This window comes from Myxine glutinosa, chromosome 4, assembly GCF_964187855.1.
Source record: "Myxine glutinosa chromosome 4, kmMyxGlut1.1, whole genome shotgun sequence".
Taxonomy (NCBI): domain Eukaryota; kingdom Metazoa; phylum Chordata; class Myxini; order Myxiniformes; family Myxinidae; genus Myxine; species Myxine glutinosa.
In genome coordinates this window covers 113149063-113164982 of record NC_136264.1, presented here as the reverse complement: position 1 = coordinate 113164982, position 15920 = coordinate 113149063, and the positions used below count along the sequence as shown (strand labels likewise).

General features: G+C 40.4%; 1 protein-coding gene across 1 annotated transcript; it reads right to left on the bottom strand.

Annotated features, from left to right (window-relative positions):
* Positions 1-11936: 11936 nt before the first annotated feature.
* LOC144891554 (olfactory receptor 52Z1P-like) lies at positions 11937-13091 on the bottom strand. Its single transcript, XM_078775168.1, has one exon. The coding sequence runs from the start codon at positions 13063-13065 to the stop codon at positions 12052-12054; it is 1014 nt and encodes a 337-aa protein (XP_078631294.1). The 5' UTR covers positions 13066-13091; the 3' UTR covers positions 11937-12051.
* Positions 13092-15920: the final 2829 nt, after the last annotated feature.

The following is a 15920-nucleotide window of genomic DNA, read 5'->3' as shown; positions in this document are numbered from 1 at the left end:
AAGGAAAAGCCTTTGACTGTATTGACCACATGTACCTTTTTAGAGTTTTAGAGAATTTTGGGTTTGGACCTATTTTTATCTCGTACGTTAAACTTTTGTATTGTAATATATCCAGTGTTCTTAAAATTAATCAAGTATTGTGTAGCCCCATTGCTGTACAACGGGGAGTACGGCAAGGTTGCCCGCTATCTGGACTTTTATACTCTCTTGCCATCGAACCTCTTCTGCTCCAATTACGTACGCACATTTCTGGCTTCACTGGATCAATTCTTACCACACCGCTAAAAGTCTCTGCCTATGCAGATGATGTCTGTATTTAAGTAAAAAATAGTACTGACGTCACTGCGGTGGCTCAGGCACTAAAAACATATTGTCAGGCTTGTTCAGGCCAGGTAAACTGGAAGAAGAGTGAAGCCCTTTGGATAGGACCTGGAGATTGCCCGCCAATTGTCCTACCAGTAGGAGTGAACTGGCAGAAAAGTGGCATTAAATACCTCGGTATTTTCCTCGGAGACAACACCTTTGAGCAGCAGAACTGGGTGGGATTACCAGACAAGGTAATGGCAAAACTGGCCCGCTGGAAAGGACTTCTTTTCCAACTTTCGTACCGCGGAAGAACTCTCGTCATTAACAATCTTGTCGCCTCTATGCTATGGCATAAGATGATATGCCTACAACCGCCTGGGAGCCTTCTTATTACACTGCAAAAGAGCATTGTCGACTTTTTCTGGAGCGGGAAACACTGGCTCCAACCCCCCGTGGCATACTTGCCACTCGCTGAAGGTGGCCAAGGTCTTATTGATATCCGCAGCCGGATTATGGTCTTCCGGCTTCATATCGTGCGCCAACTTGTATATGGAGATGAAGCCCTACTCTGGAGGCCTCTGGCTAACTGCATATTACAGCTCACATGCAAGCTGGGTTACGACCGAGAACTTTTCTTGATGAACCCTCATCAAATCGATTCATCCTTGCTGCCCACCTTTTACCAAGGGGTGATGAACGCCTGGCAAGCCCTGTCCTTTTCCCGTGAAATGGCAACATACAACATGGAAATGGTGTTGAACGAGCCCCTATGCTACAACCCCTTCCTGGAAAACAGCTTGAATAATAGGGGACTCGTTCAACGTTTTGTTGATGCCAAGCTGCTGCGAGTGAAAGACCTCATGACAGAGTCTGGGAGCTGCCGGCTGAGTGCTGCCGCTGTGGCACAAAAAACCGGAATAAAATCTGTCAGGATCATCTCTCGGTTCCTTCAAGGGATATCCACAACGTATCGTAATACCCGCGAGGAACTTGGCCCTTCCCCCGAGGAAACAGCGGGTGACTTCCCCAAACTCCTAGTCTTCAGCCCGCCACTTAATCTGTCCCCTGGCCTGAACAGCCCTGATGATACTGCATTATCCCTTCCCGCCTTTCCAAAGAAAACTCTGTACAACGCGTACGTTAAAATTTTATACGCAAAAACATTTTCTGAGCACCCGAGGCTTCGATGGCGGGATGTTTTACCCCCAATACCACCCAATTGCCCCAATTGGCGAAGTTTTTATCTCTTGCCTACTCCAAAGTATGTTGGAGATATTCAATGGAAACTTGTACACTGGATTTTACCTTATAATGTTTTACTGAACCGGTTTTCTACTGCTAACTCTAATCTATGCCCTTTCTGTGCATCCATTGAAACCCTACCGCATATATACCTGGAGTGTGAACGATTGCAACCTCTTTTTACATTCCTTCAGGAACGCTTTGTGAAGCTCGGTTCCCTCTTCAATCACAATGTTTTTATTTATGGTGTTTTAGGACCGTCTTCCCTTAGGAATGTGGTTTTAATGAATTTTTTAATTGGCCAGGCCAAGTTTGCAATTTATAAATCCAGGAAGAAAAAAATGGGAAACGCTTCTGACTCGTCATGTGATGTACTGCTCACCCTTAAGGCTCTTGTAAATGCAACACTAAAGCTAGAGTACCGGTTTTTTAAAATGAACAAGAATTTAACATGTTTTAAAGAAAAGTGGGTTTTTAATGATGTCATATGCACACTTGATGATGATGATTTGAAAATAACCTTTCCTTGAGACCATTTTATTGTGTTTTGTTTCTTTGTGACTGAACATAACTGATTTTTTGTACTCTTGTAATAAAAGGAAGAAACAGTCAGTCTATCTCTCTCTCTCTCATTTTTCCGGAGTGAATGATGAGGCACGCCTGTCTTGTGTATAGAGTAAGCTAAGAATACGCTAATAAGCTAAGAATGTGTCAGGGATTCTTTTGTACATAAGAGCTAAAGCCTGGTTGTATAAAACTTCATTAACCTGAACGAATGACTTTCCTTAAGGTACGCTGTAATTCCTTAGCTAAGGATTTCCTTAAATGCTGTGTGTCTGTGAAGTTAGCACGTTAAGTTATGGTTCAGTCACATTTGGCTCGGCGGCCGTACGGTCTAAAAAATCTACGGCCACTAGCAATTATAGGGCGGCCGCAGTATTTCCACGGTCACACAATGTAGCAGTCACATATGTTTTTATTTTTCGGGTAGCCGCACGGGGTATTTAGAAATTGTGGAGACCGAAAACGTGGGGGTGCCGCACAGTCTTTGATTTGATGTCGCACGGTGACCTTAGGGCATCCCTGCGGCGGCCATAGAATTTTCAAGGCAGACGCAAGGTAGCCTCAAGGTGCCCGCAAGGCAACCGCAGGGGGGCCCTAAGGCGAACGTGCGGCCAGACGGACGGTAACGAGTGGGTATATATACCAGTTCTTTTTCATATGTATAACAGCACTTACAGTTGTCATGGCTACGGCTTGTCGAATTGCTACGGCCAACCTAGAAATGAAAAAAGATATAACTCCGCGCTATAATTCCACGGCGACCCCTACGGCATGTAAAAGATAGCCATACGCCCTCGGGCCACCCTGAGGCCACCTCAGAAACTCTGCGGCCGCCGCATGTTTCTGTCAATTTAGGGGGGGGTACGGCCGCCGTATCCTAGCCATAGAGCAAATGTGACTGAGGAGTTAGCACAAGTTAGGTGAGAGTTGTTATTGTTGTTGTGCTTGTTGTTGTTGTTGTTGTTGTTGTTGTTGTTGCTGCCGTTATGTTTCTCAGGCCATTACCGATTCAGTCCACTACCGCATTTGAACGATTAACCGAATCAAACGTTTACTGAGTTCAAACCATTAACCGATTCAAACGTTTAGCGGATTCGAACCATTAACCAATTCAAACATATACCGGATTCGAACCATGAACTGATTCAAACGCCGTTTACCGGATCTGAATCATGAACCGGTTCAAACGTTTACCGGATTCGAACCATTAACCGGTTCAAACATTTACCGGATTCGAACCATTAACCGATTCAAACGTTTACCGGATTCGAACCATTAACCGGTTCAAACGTTTACCATATTCGAACCATTAACCGATTCAAACGTTTACCGGATTCGAACCATAAACCGGTTCAAACGTTTACCGGATTCGAACCATTAACCGATTCAAACGTTTACCGGATTCGAACCATTAACCGATTCAAACGTTTACCGGATTCGAACCATTAACCGATTCAAACGTTTACCGGATTCAAACCATTAACCGATTCAAACGTTTACCGGATTCGAACCATTAACCGATTCAAACGTTTACCGGATTCGAACCATAAACCGATTCAAACATTTACCGGATTTGAACCATTGACCGATTCAAACATATACCGGATTCGAACCATTAACCGATTCAAATGCCATTTACCGGATTCGAACCATTAACCGGTTCAAACGTTTACCCAATTCGAACCATTAACCGGTTCAAACGTTTACCGGATTCGAACCATTAACCGATTCAAACGTTTACCGGATTCGAACCATTAACCGGTTCAAACGTTTACGGGATTCGAACCATTAACCAATTCAAACGTTTACTGAGTTCAAACCATTAACCGATTCAAATGTTTACCGAGTTCAAACCATCAACCGATTCAAACGTTTACCGGATTCGAACCATTAACCGATTCAAACGTTTGCCGGATTACAACCATTAACCGATTCAAACTTTTACCAGATTCGAACCATTAACCGGTTCAAACGTTTTCCGGATTCGAACCATTAACCGGTTCAAACGTTTTCCGAATTCGAGCCATTAACTGATTCAAACGATTACCGGATTCGAGCCATTAACCGATTCAAACGTTTACCGGATTCGAACCATTAAGCGATTCAAACGTTTACCGGATTTGAACCATTAACCGATTCAAACGTTTACCGGATTCTAACCATTAACCGATTCAAACGTTTACCGGATTCGACCATTAACCGATTCAAACGTTTACCGGATTCAAACCATGAACCGATTCAAACGTTTACCGGATTCGAACCATTAACCGATTCAAACGTTTACCGGATTCGAACCATTAACCGATTCAAACGTTTACCGGATTCGACCATTAACCGATTCAAACGTTTACCGGATTCGAGCCATTAACCGATTCAAACGTTTCCTGGATTCGAACCATTAACCGATTCAAACGTTTACCGGATTCGAACCATTAACCGATTCAAACGTTTACCGGATTCGAACCATTAACCGATTCAAACGTTTACCGGATTCGAACCATTAACCGATTCAAACGTTTACCGGATTCGACCATTAACCGATTCAAACGTTTACCGGATTCGAACCATTAACCGATTCAAACGTTTACCGGATTCGAACCATTAACCGATTCAAACGTTTACCGGATTCGAACCATTAACCGATTCAAACGTTTACCGGATTCGAACCATTAACCGATTCAAACGTTTACCGGATTCGAACCATTAACCGATTCAAACGTTTACCGGATTCGACCATTAACCGATTCAAACGTTTACCGGATTCGAACCATTAACCGATTCAAACGTTTACCGGATTCTAACCATTAACCGATTCAAACGTTTACCGGATTCGACCATTAACCGATTCAAACGTTTACCGGATTCGACCATTAACCGATTCAAACGTTTACCGGATTCAAACCATTAATCGATTCAAACGTTTACCGGATTCAAACCATTAATCGATTCAAACGTTTACCGGATTCGAACCATTAACCGATTCAAACGTTTACCCGGTTTGAACCTTTAGCCGATTCAAACGTTTGCCGGATTCAAACCTTTAGCCGATTCAAACGTTTACCGGATTCGAACCATTAAGCGATTCAAACGTTTACCGGATTTGAACCATTAACCGATTCAAACGTTTACCGGATTCTAACCATTAACCGATTCAAACGTTTACCGGATTCGACCATTAACCGATTCAAACGTTTACCGGATTCAAACCATGAACCGATTCAAACGTTTACCGGATTCGAACCATTAACCGATTCAAACGTTTACCGGATTCGAACCATTAACCGATTCAAACGTTTACCGGATTCGACCATTAACCGATTCAAACGTTTACCGGATTCAAACCATTAATCGATTCAAACGTTTACCGGATTCAAACCATTAATCGATTCAAACGTTTACCGGATTCGAACCATTAACCGATTCAAACGTTTACCCGGTTTGAACCTTTAGCCGATTCAAACGTTTGCCGGATTCAAACCTTTAGCCGATTCAAACGTTTACCGGATTCGAACCATTAAGCGATTCAAACGTTTACCGGATTTGAACCATTAACCGATTCAAACGTTTACCGGATTCTAACCATTAACCGATTCAAACGTTTACCGGATTCGACCATTAACCGATTCAAACGTTTACCGGATTCAAACCATGAACCGATTCAAACGTTTACCGGATTCGAACCATTAACCGATTCAAACGTTTACCGGATTCGAACCATTAACCGATTCAAACGTTTACCGGATTCGACCATTAACCGATTCAAACGTTTACCGGATTCAAACCATTAATCGATTCAAACGTTTACCGGATTCAAACCATTAATCGATTCAAACGTTTACCGGATTCGAACCATTAACCGATTCAAACGTTTACCCGGTTTGAACCTTTAGCCGATTCAAACGTTTGCCGGATTCAAACCTTTAGCCGATTCAAACGTTTACCGGATTCGAACCATTAAGCGATTCAAACGTTTACCGGATTCGAACCATTAACCGATTCAAACGTTTACCCGGTTTGAACCTTTAGCCGGTTCAAACGTTTACCGGATTCGAACCATTAACCGGTTCAAACATTTACCGGATTCGAACCATTAACCGATTCAAACGTTTACCGGATTCGAACCATTAACCGGTTCAAACGTTTACCATATTCGAACCATTAACCGATTCAAACGTTTACCGGATTCGAACCATAAACCGGTTCAAACGTTTACCGGATTCGAACCATTAACCGATTCAAACGTTTACCGGATTCGAACCATTAACCGATTCAAACGTTTACCGGATTCGAACCATTAACCGATTCAAACGTTTACCGGATTCAAACCATTAACCGATTCAAACGTTTACCGGATTCGAACCATTAACCGATTCAAACGTTTACCGGATTCGAACCATAAACCGATTCAAACATTTACCGGATTTGAACCATTGACCGATTCAAACATATACCGGATTCGAACCATTAACCGATTCAAATGCCATTTACCGGATTCGAACCATTAACCGGTTCAAACGTTTACCCAATTCGAACCATTAACCGGTTCAAACGTTTACCGGATTCGAACCATTAACCGATTCAAACGTTTACCGGATTCGAACCATTAACCGGTTCAAACGTTTACGGGATTCGAACCATTAACCAATTCAAACGTTTACTGAGTTCAAACCATTAACCGATTCAAATGTTTACCGAGTTCAAACCATCAACCGATTCAAACGTTTACCGGATTCGAACCATTAACCGATTCAAACGTTTGCCGGATTACAACCATTAACCGATTCAAACTTTTACCAGATTCGAACCATTAACCGGTTCAAACGTTTTCCGGATTCGAACCATTAACCGGTTCAAACGTTTTCCGAATTCGAGCCATTAACTGATTCAAACGATTACCGGATTCGAGCCATTAACCGATTCAAACGTTTACCGGATTCGAACCATTAAGCGATTCAAACGTTTACCGGATTTGAACCATTAACCGATTCAAACGTTTACCGGATTCTAACCATTAACCGATTCAAACGTTTACCGGATTCGACCATTAACCGATTCAAACGTTTACCGGATTCAAACCATGAACCGATTCAAACGTTTACCGGATTCGAACCATTAACCGATTCAAACGTTTACCGGATTCGAACCATTAACCGATTCAAACGTTTACCGGATTCGACCATTAACCGATTCAAACGTTTACCGGATTCGAGCCATTAACCGATTCAAACGTTTCCTGGATTCGAACCATTAACCGATTCAAACGTTTACCGGATTCGAACCATTAACCGATTCAAACGTTTACCGGATTCGAACCATTAACCGATTCAAACGTTTACCGGATTCGAACCATTAACCGATTCAAACGTTTACCGGATTCGACCATTAACCGATTCAAACGTTTACCGGATTCGAACCATTAACCGATTCAAACGTTTACCGGATTCGAACCATTAACCGATTCAAACGTTTACCGGATTCGAACCATTAACCGATTCAAACGTTTACCGGATTCGAACCATTAACCGATTCAAACGTTTACCGGATTCGAACCATTAACCGATTCAAACGTTTACCGGATTCGACCATTAACCGATTCAAACGTTTACCGGATTCGAACCATTAACCGATTCAAACGTTTACCGGATTCTAACCATTAACCGATTCAAACGTTTACCGGATTCGACCATTAACCGATTCAAACGTTTACCGGATTCGACCATTAACCGATTCAAACGTTTACCGGATTCAAACCATTAATCGATTCAAACGTTTACCGGATTCAAACCATTAATCGATTCAAACGTTTACCGGATTCGAACCATTAACCGATTCAAACGTTTACCCGGTTTGAACCTTTAGCCGATTCAAACGTTTGCCGGATTCAAACCTTTAGCCGATTCAAACGTTTACCGGATTCGAACCATTAAGCGATTCAAACGTTTACCGGATTTGAACCATTAACCGATTCAAACGTTTACCGGATTCTAACCATTAACCGATTCAAACGTTTACCGGATTCGACCATTAACCGATTCAAACGTTTACCGGATTCAAACCATGAACCGATTCAAACGTTTACCGGATTCGAACCATTAACCGATTCAAACGTTTACCGGATTCGAACCATTAACCGATTCAAACGTTTACCGGATTCGACCATTAACCGATTCAAACGTTTACCGGATTCAAACCATTAATCGATTCAAACGTTTACCGGATTCAAACCATTAATCGATTCAAACGTTTACCGGATTCGAACCATTAACCGATTCAAACGTTTACCCGGTTTGAACCTTTAGCCGATTCAAACGTTTGCCGGATTCAAACCTTTAGCCGATTCAAACGTTTACCGGATTCGAACCATTAAGCGATTCAAACGTTTACCGGATTTGAACCATTAACCGATTCAAACGTTTACCGGATTCTAACCATTAACCGATTCAAACGTTTACCGGATTCGACCATTAACCGATTCAAACGTTTACCGGATTCAAACCATGAACCGATTCAAACGTTTACCGGATTCGAACCATTAACCGATTCAAACGTTTACCGGATTCGAACCATTAACCGATTCAAACGTTTACCGGATTCGACCATTAACCGATTCAAACGTTTACCGGATTCAAACCATTAATCGATTCAAACGTTTACCGGATTCAAACCATTAATCGATTCAAACGTTTACCGGATTCGAACCATTAACCGATTCAAACGTTTACCCGGTTTGAACCTTTAGCCGATTCAAACGTTTGCCGGATTCAAACCTTTAGCCGATTCAAACGTTTACCGGATTCGAACCATTAAGCGATTCAAACGTTTACCGGATTTGAACCATTAACCGATTCAAACGTTTACCGGATTCTAACCATTAACCGATTCAAACGTTTACCGGATTCGACCATTAACCGATTCAAACGTTTACCGGATTCAAACCATGAACCGATTCAAACGTTTACCGGATTCGAACCATTAACCGATTCAAACGTTTACCGGATTCGAACCATTAACCGATTCAAACGTTTACCGGATTCGACCATTAACCGATTCAAACGTTTACCGGATTCGAGCCATTAACCGATTCAAACGTTTCCTGGATTCGAACCATTAACCGATTCAAACGTTTACCGGATTCGAACCATTAACCGATTCAAACGTTTACCGGATTCGAACCATTAACCGATTCAAACGTTTACCGGATTCGAACCATTAACCGATTCAAACGTTTACCGGATTCGACCATTAACCGATTCAAACGTTTACCGGATTCGAACCATTAACCGATTCAAACGTTTACCGGATTCGAACCATTAACCGATTCAAACGTTTACCGGATTCGAACCATTAACCGATTCAAACGTTTACCGGATTCGAACCATTAACCGATTCAAACGTTTACCGGATTCGAACCATTAACCGATTCAAACGTTTACCGGATTCGAACCATTAACCGATTCAAACGTTTACCGGATTCGAACCATTAACCGATTCAAACGTTTACCGGATTCGACCATTAACCGATTCAAACGTTTACCGGATTCAAACCATTAATCGATTCAAACGTTTACCGGATTCAAACCATTAATCGATTCAAACGTTTACCGGATTCGAACCATTAACCGATTCAAACGTTTACCCGGTTTGAACCTTTAGCCGATTCAAACGTTTGCCGGATTCAAACCTTTAGCCGATTCAAACGTTTACCGGATTCGAACCATTAACCGATTCAAACGTTTACCGGATTCGAACCATTAACCGATTCAAACGTTTACCGGATTCGAACCATTAAACGATTCGAACCATTAACCGATTCAAACGTTTACCGGATTCGAACCATTAACCGATTCAAACGTTTACCGGATTCGAACCATTAACCGATTCAAACGTTTACCGGATTCGAACCATTAACCGATTCAAACGTTTACCGGATTCGAACCATTAACCGATTCAAACGTTTACCGGATTCGACCATTAACCGATTCAAACGTTTCCCGGATTCGAACCATTAACTGATTCAAACGTTTACCGGATTCGAACCATTAACCGATTCAAACGTTTACCGGATTCGAACCATTAATCGATTCAAACGTTTACCGGATTCGAACCATTAACCGATTCAAACGTTTACCCGGTTTGAACCTTTAGCCGATTCAAACGTTTGCCGGATTCAAACCTTTAGCCGATTCAAACGTTTGCCGGATTCAAACCTTTAGCCGATTCAAACGTTTACCTGATTTAAACCCCTAGCCGATTCAAACGTTTACCCGATTCGAACCTTTAACCGATTCAAACGTTTACTGGATTCGAGCTTTAACCGATTCAAACGTTTACCGGATTCAAACCTTTAGCCAATTCAAACGTTTATCGGATTCAAACCTTTAGCCGATTCAAACGTTTACCGGATAAATGTACTGAATAATTTAATATCTTCAATTGATGGAAGAAGCCCATAACTGGCAATATACTATTTGTAATTTTAAAGTGCGTTTCATGTAAGAATTATCTTTTGGAAAAATATTATTATGGATATAAATCTAGTGGGAGCCATTGGCATCATCATTCCTTTGTGTTCATCGTTGTAATTTCGTTATTTCTTCAGCAGAGTTTTAGTAATTCATCCTTCATGCATATATAATCCATATTCCATAATCCATCTTTCAGAGAGGGTTCAAATCCAAAAATCTCCACTTACCACACACTTGCACTCCTTTGTTCATCTTTTCTCACGTCTGTCGAATGGCCTTCAGGAGGCTCTTCAACTTCAATTGCAAACCTTGAGGGACTTCAAGCAGGTGATGCATCACCAACTCATTCCATCACCATCCCTATCTCTGATCGTTTAACCCGAGGATGCATTCGCTCAAGGCTACCCCTTTAAATACATCCATTAAAGATTAGACCATCAGCAATACCAAAATTAAACATCTTTAAGCTCACTGTGTTTTATGTGGAATCGCTGTGGCTGTTTAAACAAAGCTATCCAATGTTTAATTTATATCGTTATATGGCCTTTTTTTTCTCACATTGGTTTATCTTAACTGAATTAACGGAATCTCAATAGCTCACTCTGCTGTTCACAGTTTTGTTAATTTTAAGAGACGCTCTTGTGCCTAAATTTCCTTAAAGACCATCATTGATCTTGTTTCCAGAATGAAAATATTATACTGTTCATACAATGGCTGTAGTTTCAAACAAAGTTGTTTGACAGATATTTAACGACATAACGCCACAAAATTGTGTTAATTTAAAACTTAATGATGATTATTTACGAGGAGATTAGTACAATTCAAGTAAAACACAATAAATGGATGAGGGATTGTGTGTTTCACCACCACAAACATTTTCCGAGAAAGGACAATAAGTCAGGTGGATCTTGAGTGAAGGATGAAGAAGAAAAAAGAACCACCTTTCGAGGCCATTTTCCTCTACAGAGCAGGGGTTGGCTTTTTTCGGGCACCGTGGTCCCCTTTTTGAAGCAATGTTTTATGGCCGGATGCCCTTCCTGCCGCCAACCCTGTTGGTCGCCTCTTGCGACACACAGGGAATTACCAGTGAACTGGTACTCAATTTGCCGACCTCAGATGGAGGACAGGGTGAGTCAACCCCCCTGGTGTTAATTCAGCGATCGACCGGGATTCAAACCCAGGGTCCTAGGATCCCAAGCCGGCACCCTAAACGCTAAGCCAACACCAGGCTCTTCTTGAGTGAAAGATGATTATAAAAATTTTTTTTTTTTACCTTTTATCCTTCAAGCATCCATTCTTTAATTTATCAAAGTAAATTGACACACGATATGTTAGCAAAATAAACATTTTGAGTGCACGCAAGGTTTAAAAGGGAATTTATTCGGGATAACAGAAATTTCTGAACATAAAACAAAAATATTACATTTTTCAAAAAGGTATAAATTTCAAGACAAACGGTCCATGCATGACCATTTTATAATATGCTGTGAACAAGATAATTACGTTTACGTTTCCACATAACGCAAAAGTGAAACTTTCCCAACAAGCGTGTAATGGAGTGCCGGATCTTCGACATACGCAATCCATAAATGATGGGGTTGCTGAAAGGAGGAAGCACGTATGACACCGAATCAAGTGCAACTCGCACGAATGGTGAGATGTGTTTAATATTTGCTGTTCGGAGCGAAATGGCAATAAACAGAACGGAAACCAAGAAGAGGCAAAGAACCATGAAATGCGTTAGACAAGTGTGCAGCGCTTTCTTGCTTTTTTCAGAATGGCGCCCAACGCGCAGACATTCACGAAGGATGGAAGAGTAAGTAAAGAGCGCAATCACAGTGAGAGTACCAAACATCATAACAACGAACACTGAGCCGTAAATATTGTTGATCGTGACGTCCTCACATGCAAGGTTTGCTACTGCGAAATGAATACAAACTGCGTTTGGGAGAATGTTTGGTTTGCAAGTAAAATGGAGACGCAACAATAATAAAACTTGAACAAGAGAGAGAAAGTATGAAATCACGATCACGGCGACGTTAACGATGTTTACTCTTTTATTTGTGATGAGTACGTTGTACCGGAGAGGGTAGCAAACTGCAATATACCGATCTACAGCCATTGCACTCAGTATGAAACTTTCCATTGCAATGTAAGAATGCACAAATAAAATTTGTGTGAAACAGGCTGGAAAGCTGATGGCGTTATCAATAATGATATTGTACATTACTCGTGGAAGTGCAGCGGAGGTACCCATTAGATCTGTGGCCGCCAAGTTGGCGATGAAGATGTACACGGTTTTGTGGAGCTGCTTCTCCCGGACGATGAGCAGGATGAGCGTGATGTTTCCGACAAAGGCGATGATGTAGATGAGGAGGAAGGTGCTGAAGGCAAAGAACCGAGCACTTGATGACTCCTGGAACATGGTCTTCAGGAGAAACATGCCGGGAGGCAGAGTAAGGTTCATGGAAGTTGTTCCAAAGTTCATTGTAGGTGAGAATTTATAAAATTAACAGTGAGTTTCCTCTTTATAGTTGTGAACTTGCAAAGCACAATAACTTTACTTCACATATTCTCTTGTAAGCTACTGTCTTTGGTTTACTTCATGCATTCTGACTTAACGTAAACTCTTGTCACATATTCCCCTTTTCAACATGCATATTTATATACGTTTTATACATGTATTATTTAGTAAAAACCCGTCTGTGAAATTCCCTCCGGTATTGTCTTTAATGAGGTCTTCTCCCAAAGGTTTCCCTTTATTATTTTTTGCCTTTTCTATACTTTTTTGTATTTGATTATCAGTAAACCTGTCTTGTTGAATACACAGTATGATTATATTTTGCTCATATTGTATTTTAAATGTTGTGATCAATAACATGAACCCGAATATTTGGTTATATAACCATGAGCATAAATATTGGTGGAAAAGAAAAAAATTGGAATGAGGAAGCGAGAAAATAAAAGAAACATTATAATGAAGATATACATACAGTCCCTTCAGAAAGTATGAACACACCTGCCTTTTTCACATTTTGTTGTATTACAGCCTGAATTTAAAATGGATTAAATCGGGACTTTTGTCACTGATCTTCACATAATACCCCATAATGTCAAAGAAGATTTTAAAATTTTTTTTTACAATTGTTGAAACTAGAAAGAGCAATCAGAGATTGCAGACCCTCGCTAGGACGTGTTTTCAGTGGTTTTTAAGGCTGTTGTATTAAAACAAATATGAGTGGCCGAACCACGTGACCGATGACATCATCATTATTTTTCTGCACAAATTTATCCCTAGATGATGCTCAATAAATTTCATCTTGATCGGATGAAGTTTTGACCTTGTCGAATTATGACGTCATAATGGAGGCACCTATGACATCATCATTAATATGTTATTCCACATGGAGAGTTCTTTACAATGAGCCATGTCTTAATTTTTTCTATGCAGTGCTTTCGGAGATATCGAAGTGCAATTTTTTTTTCTGTTTTCCAAGATAGCGGCCGAACCACGTGACCAATGATGCCATCTTTATTTCCCCCCCCCCCCCCCCCCCCACCAATTTATCCCTAGATGACACTCAAGCAATTTCACCTTGATCGGATGAAGGTTTTAACTTGTCGAATTATGACGTCATAATGGAGGCACCGATGACATCATCATTAACATATTTTATTCCCCATGGAGAGTCCTTTACAATGAGCCATGTCTCAATTTTTTCGATGCAGCACTTTCAGTGATATAGAGGTGCAACGTTTTTCGGTTTTTCCAAGATCGCAGCCGAACCACGTGATCTATGACATCATAATTAACATTTTAAAATTATACAGGTGGAGTTGCACCTATAGCGAAAATTTCCTGTCAATCGGACCAACGGTTGCCGAGAAAATTAGATTTATTCTATGTAGATAAACAAACAGACAGACAGACAAATGAAAAATCACTCATAGAGTGACACTTGGCAAAACAGAACAAAGTAGAATGACACTCAGTGGAGCATCCTTTTGACCTCAACAATAATTTGTGGTAGAATTCAGTGACCTGACATGCAAATTTTAGCTCTTTCACGAGCCTCGATCCTGTACACAAAAAATAAAAAAATCTTCTTCAAAGTTTAAGCTAATCGGATGAAAATTGACAATTTTAGAAATTTGGCCTATGTTGACCTTTTGTTCTATGTTGACCTCAAAAATAGTTGGTGGTTGGTTTCAGCAAGCTGATATGCAAATGATATTCAGATTTCAAGTCAATTGGATGAAAATTGAGGATTTTTGAAATTTGAAAAAAGTGGTTGACCTTTGGCCTATGTTGACCTTTTGGTCGATTGTGATCTCAAAAATAGTTGGTGATTGAATTTAGTTTGCTGATATGTAAATCCCATTCAAAATTCAAGTGAATCGGATGAAAATTGAGGATTTTAGAAATTTGAAATTGTGGTTGACCTTTGACCTATGTTGACCTTTTGGCCGACACTGATCTCAAAAATAGTTGTGGTTGAATTCAGTAAGCCGATATGTAAATCCCAATCAAATTTCAAGTCAATCGGATGAAAATTGAGGATTTTAGAAATTTTAAATTGTTGTTGACCTTTGGCCTACGTTGACATTTTGGCCTACGCTGATCTCAAAAATAGTTGATGGTTGAATTCAGTTTGCCAATATGTAAATCCTAATCAAATTTCAAGTCAATCTGATGAAAATTAAGGATTTTAGAAATTTGAAATTGTTCTTGACCTTTGGCTTATGTTGACCTTTTGGCCTACGCTGATCTCAAAAATAGTTGGTGGTTGAATTCAGTTCGCTGATATGTAAATCCTATTCAAATTTCAAGTCAATCAGATGAAAATTGAGGATTTTAGAAATTCGAAAAAAAGTGGTTGACCTTTGGCCTATGTTGACCTTTTGGCCGACACTGATCTCCAGAATAGTTGGTGGTTGAATTCAGTAAGCCGATATGAAAATCCTATTTAAATTTCAAGTCAATCGGATGAAAATTGAGGATTTTAGAAATTTGAAAGAAAATTGTTGACCTTTGGATGATGTTGACCTTTTGGCCTATGCTGATCTCAAAAATAGTTGGTTGAATTGAGTTAGCCGATATGTAAATCCTATTCAAATTTCAAGTCAATCAGATGAAAATTGAGGATTCTAGAAACTTTAAATTGTTGTTGAACTTTGGCCTATGTTGACCTTTTGGCCTATGCTGATCTCAAAAATAGTTGTTGGTTGAATTCAGTTCGCCGATATGTAAATCCTATTCAAATTTCAAGTCAATCAGATGAAAATTGAGGATTTTAGAAATTCGAAAAAAGTGGTTGACCTTTGGCCTATGTTGACCTTTTG

Coding starts and splice junctions, on each gene's coding strand:
- LOC144891554 (XM_078775168.1), bottom strand. CDS start 13,065: ATGAACTTTGGAACAACTTCCATGAACCTTACTCTGCCTCCCGGCATG.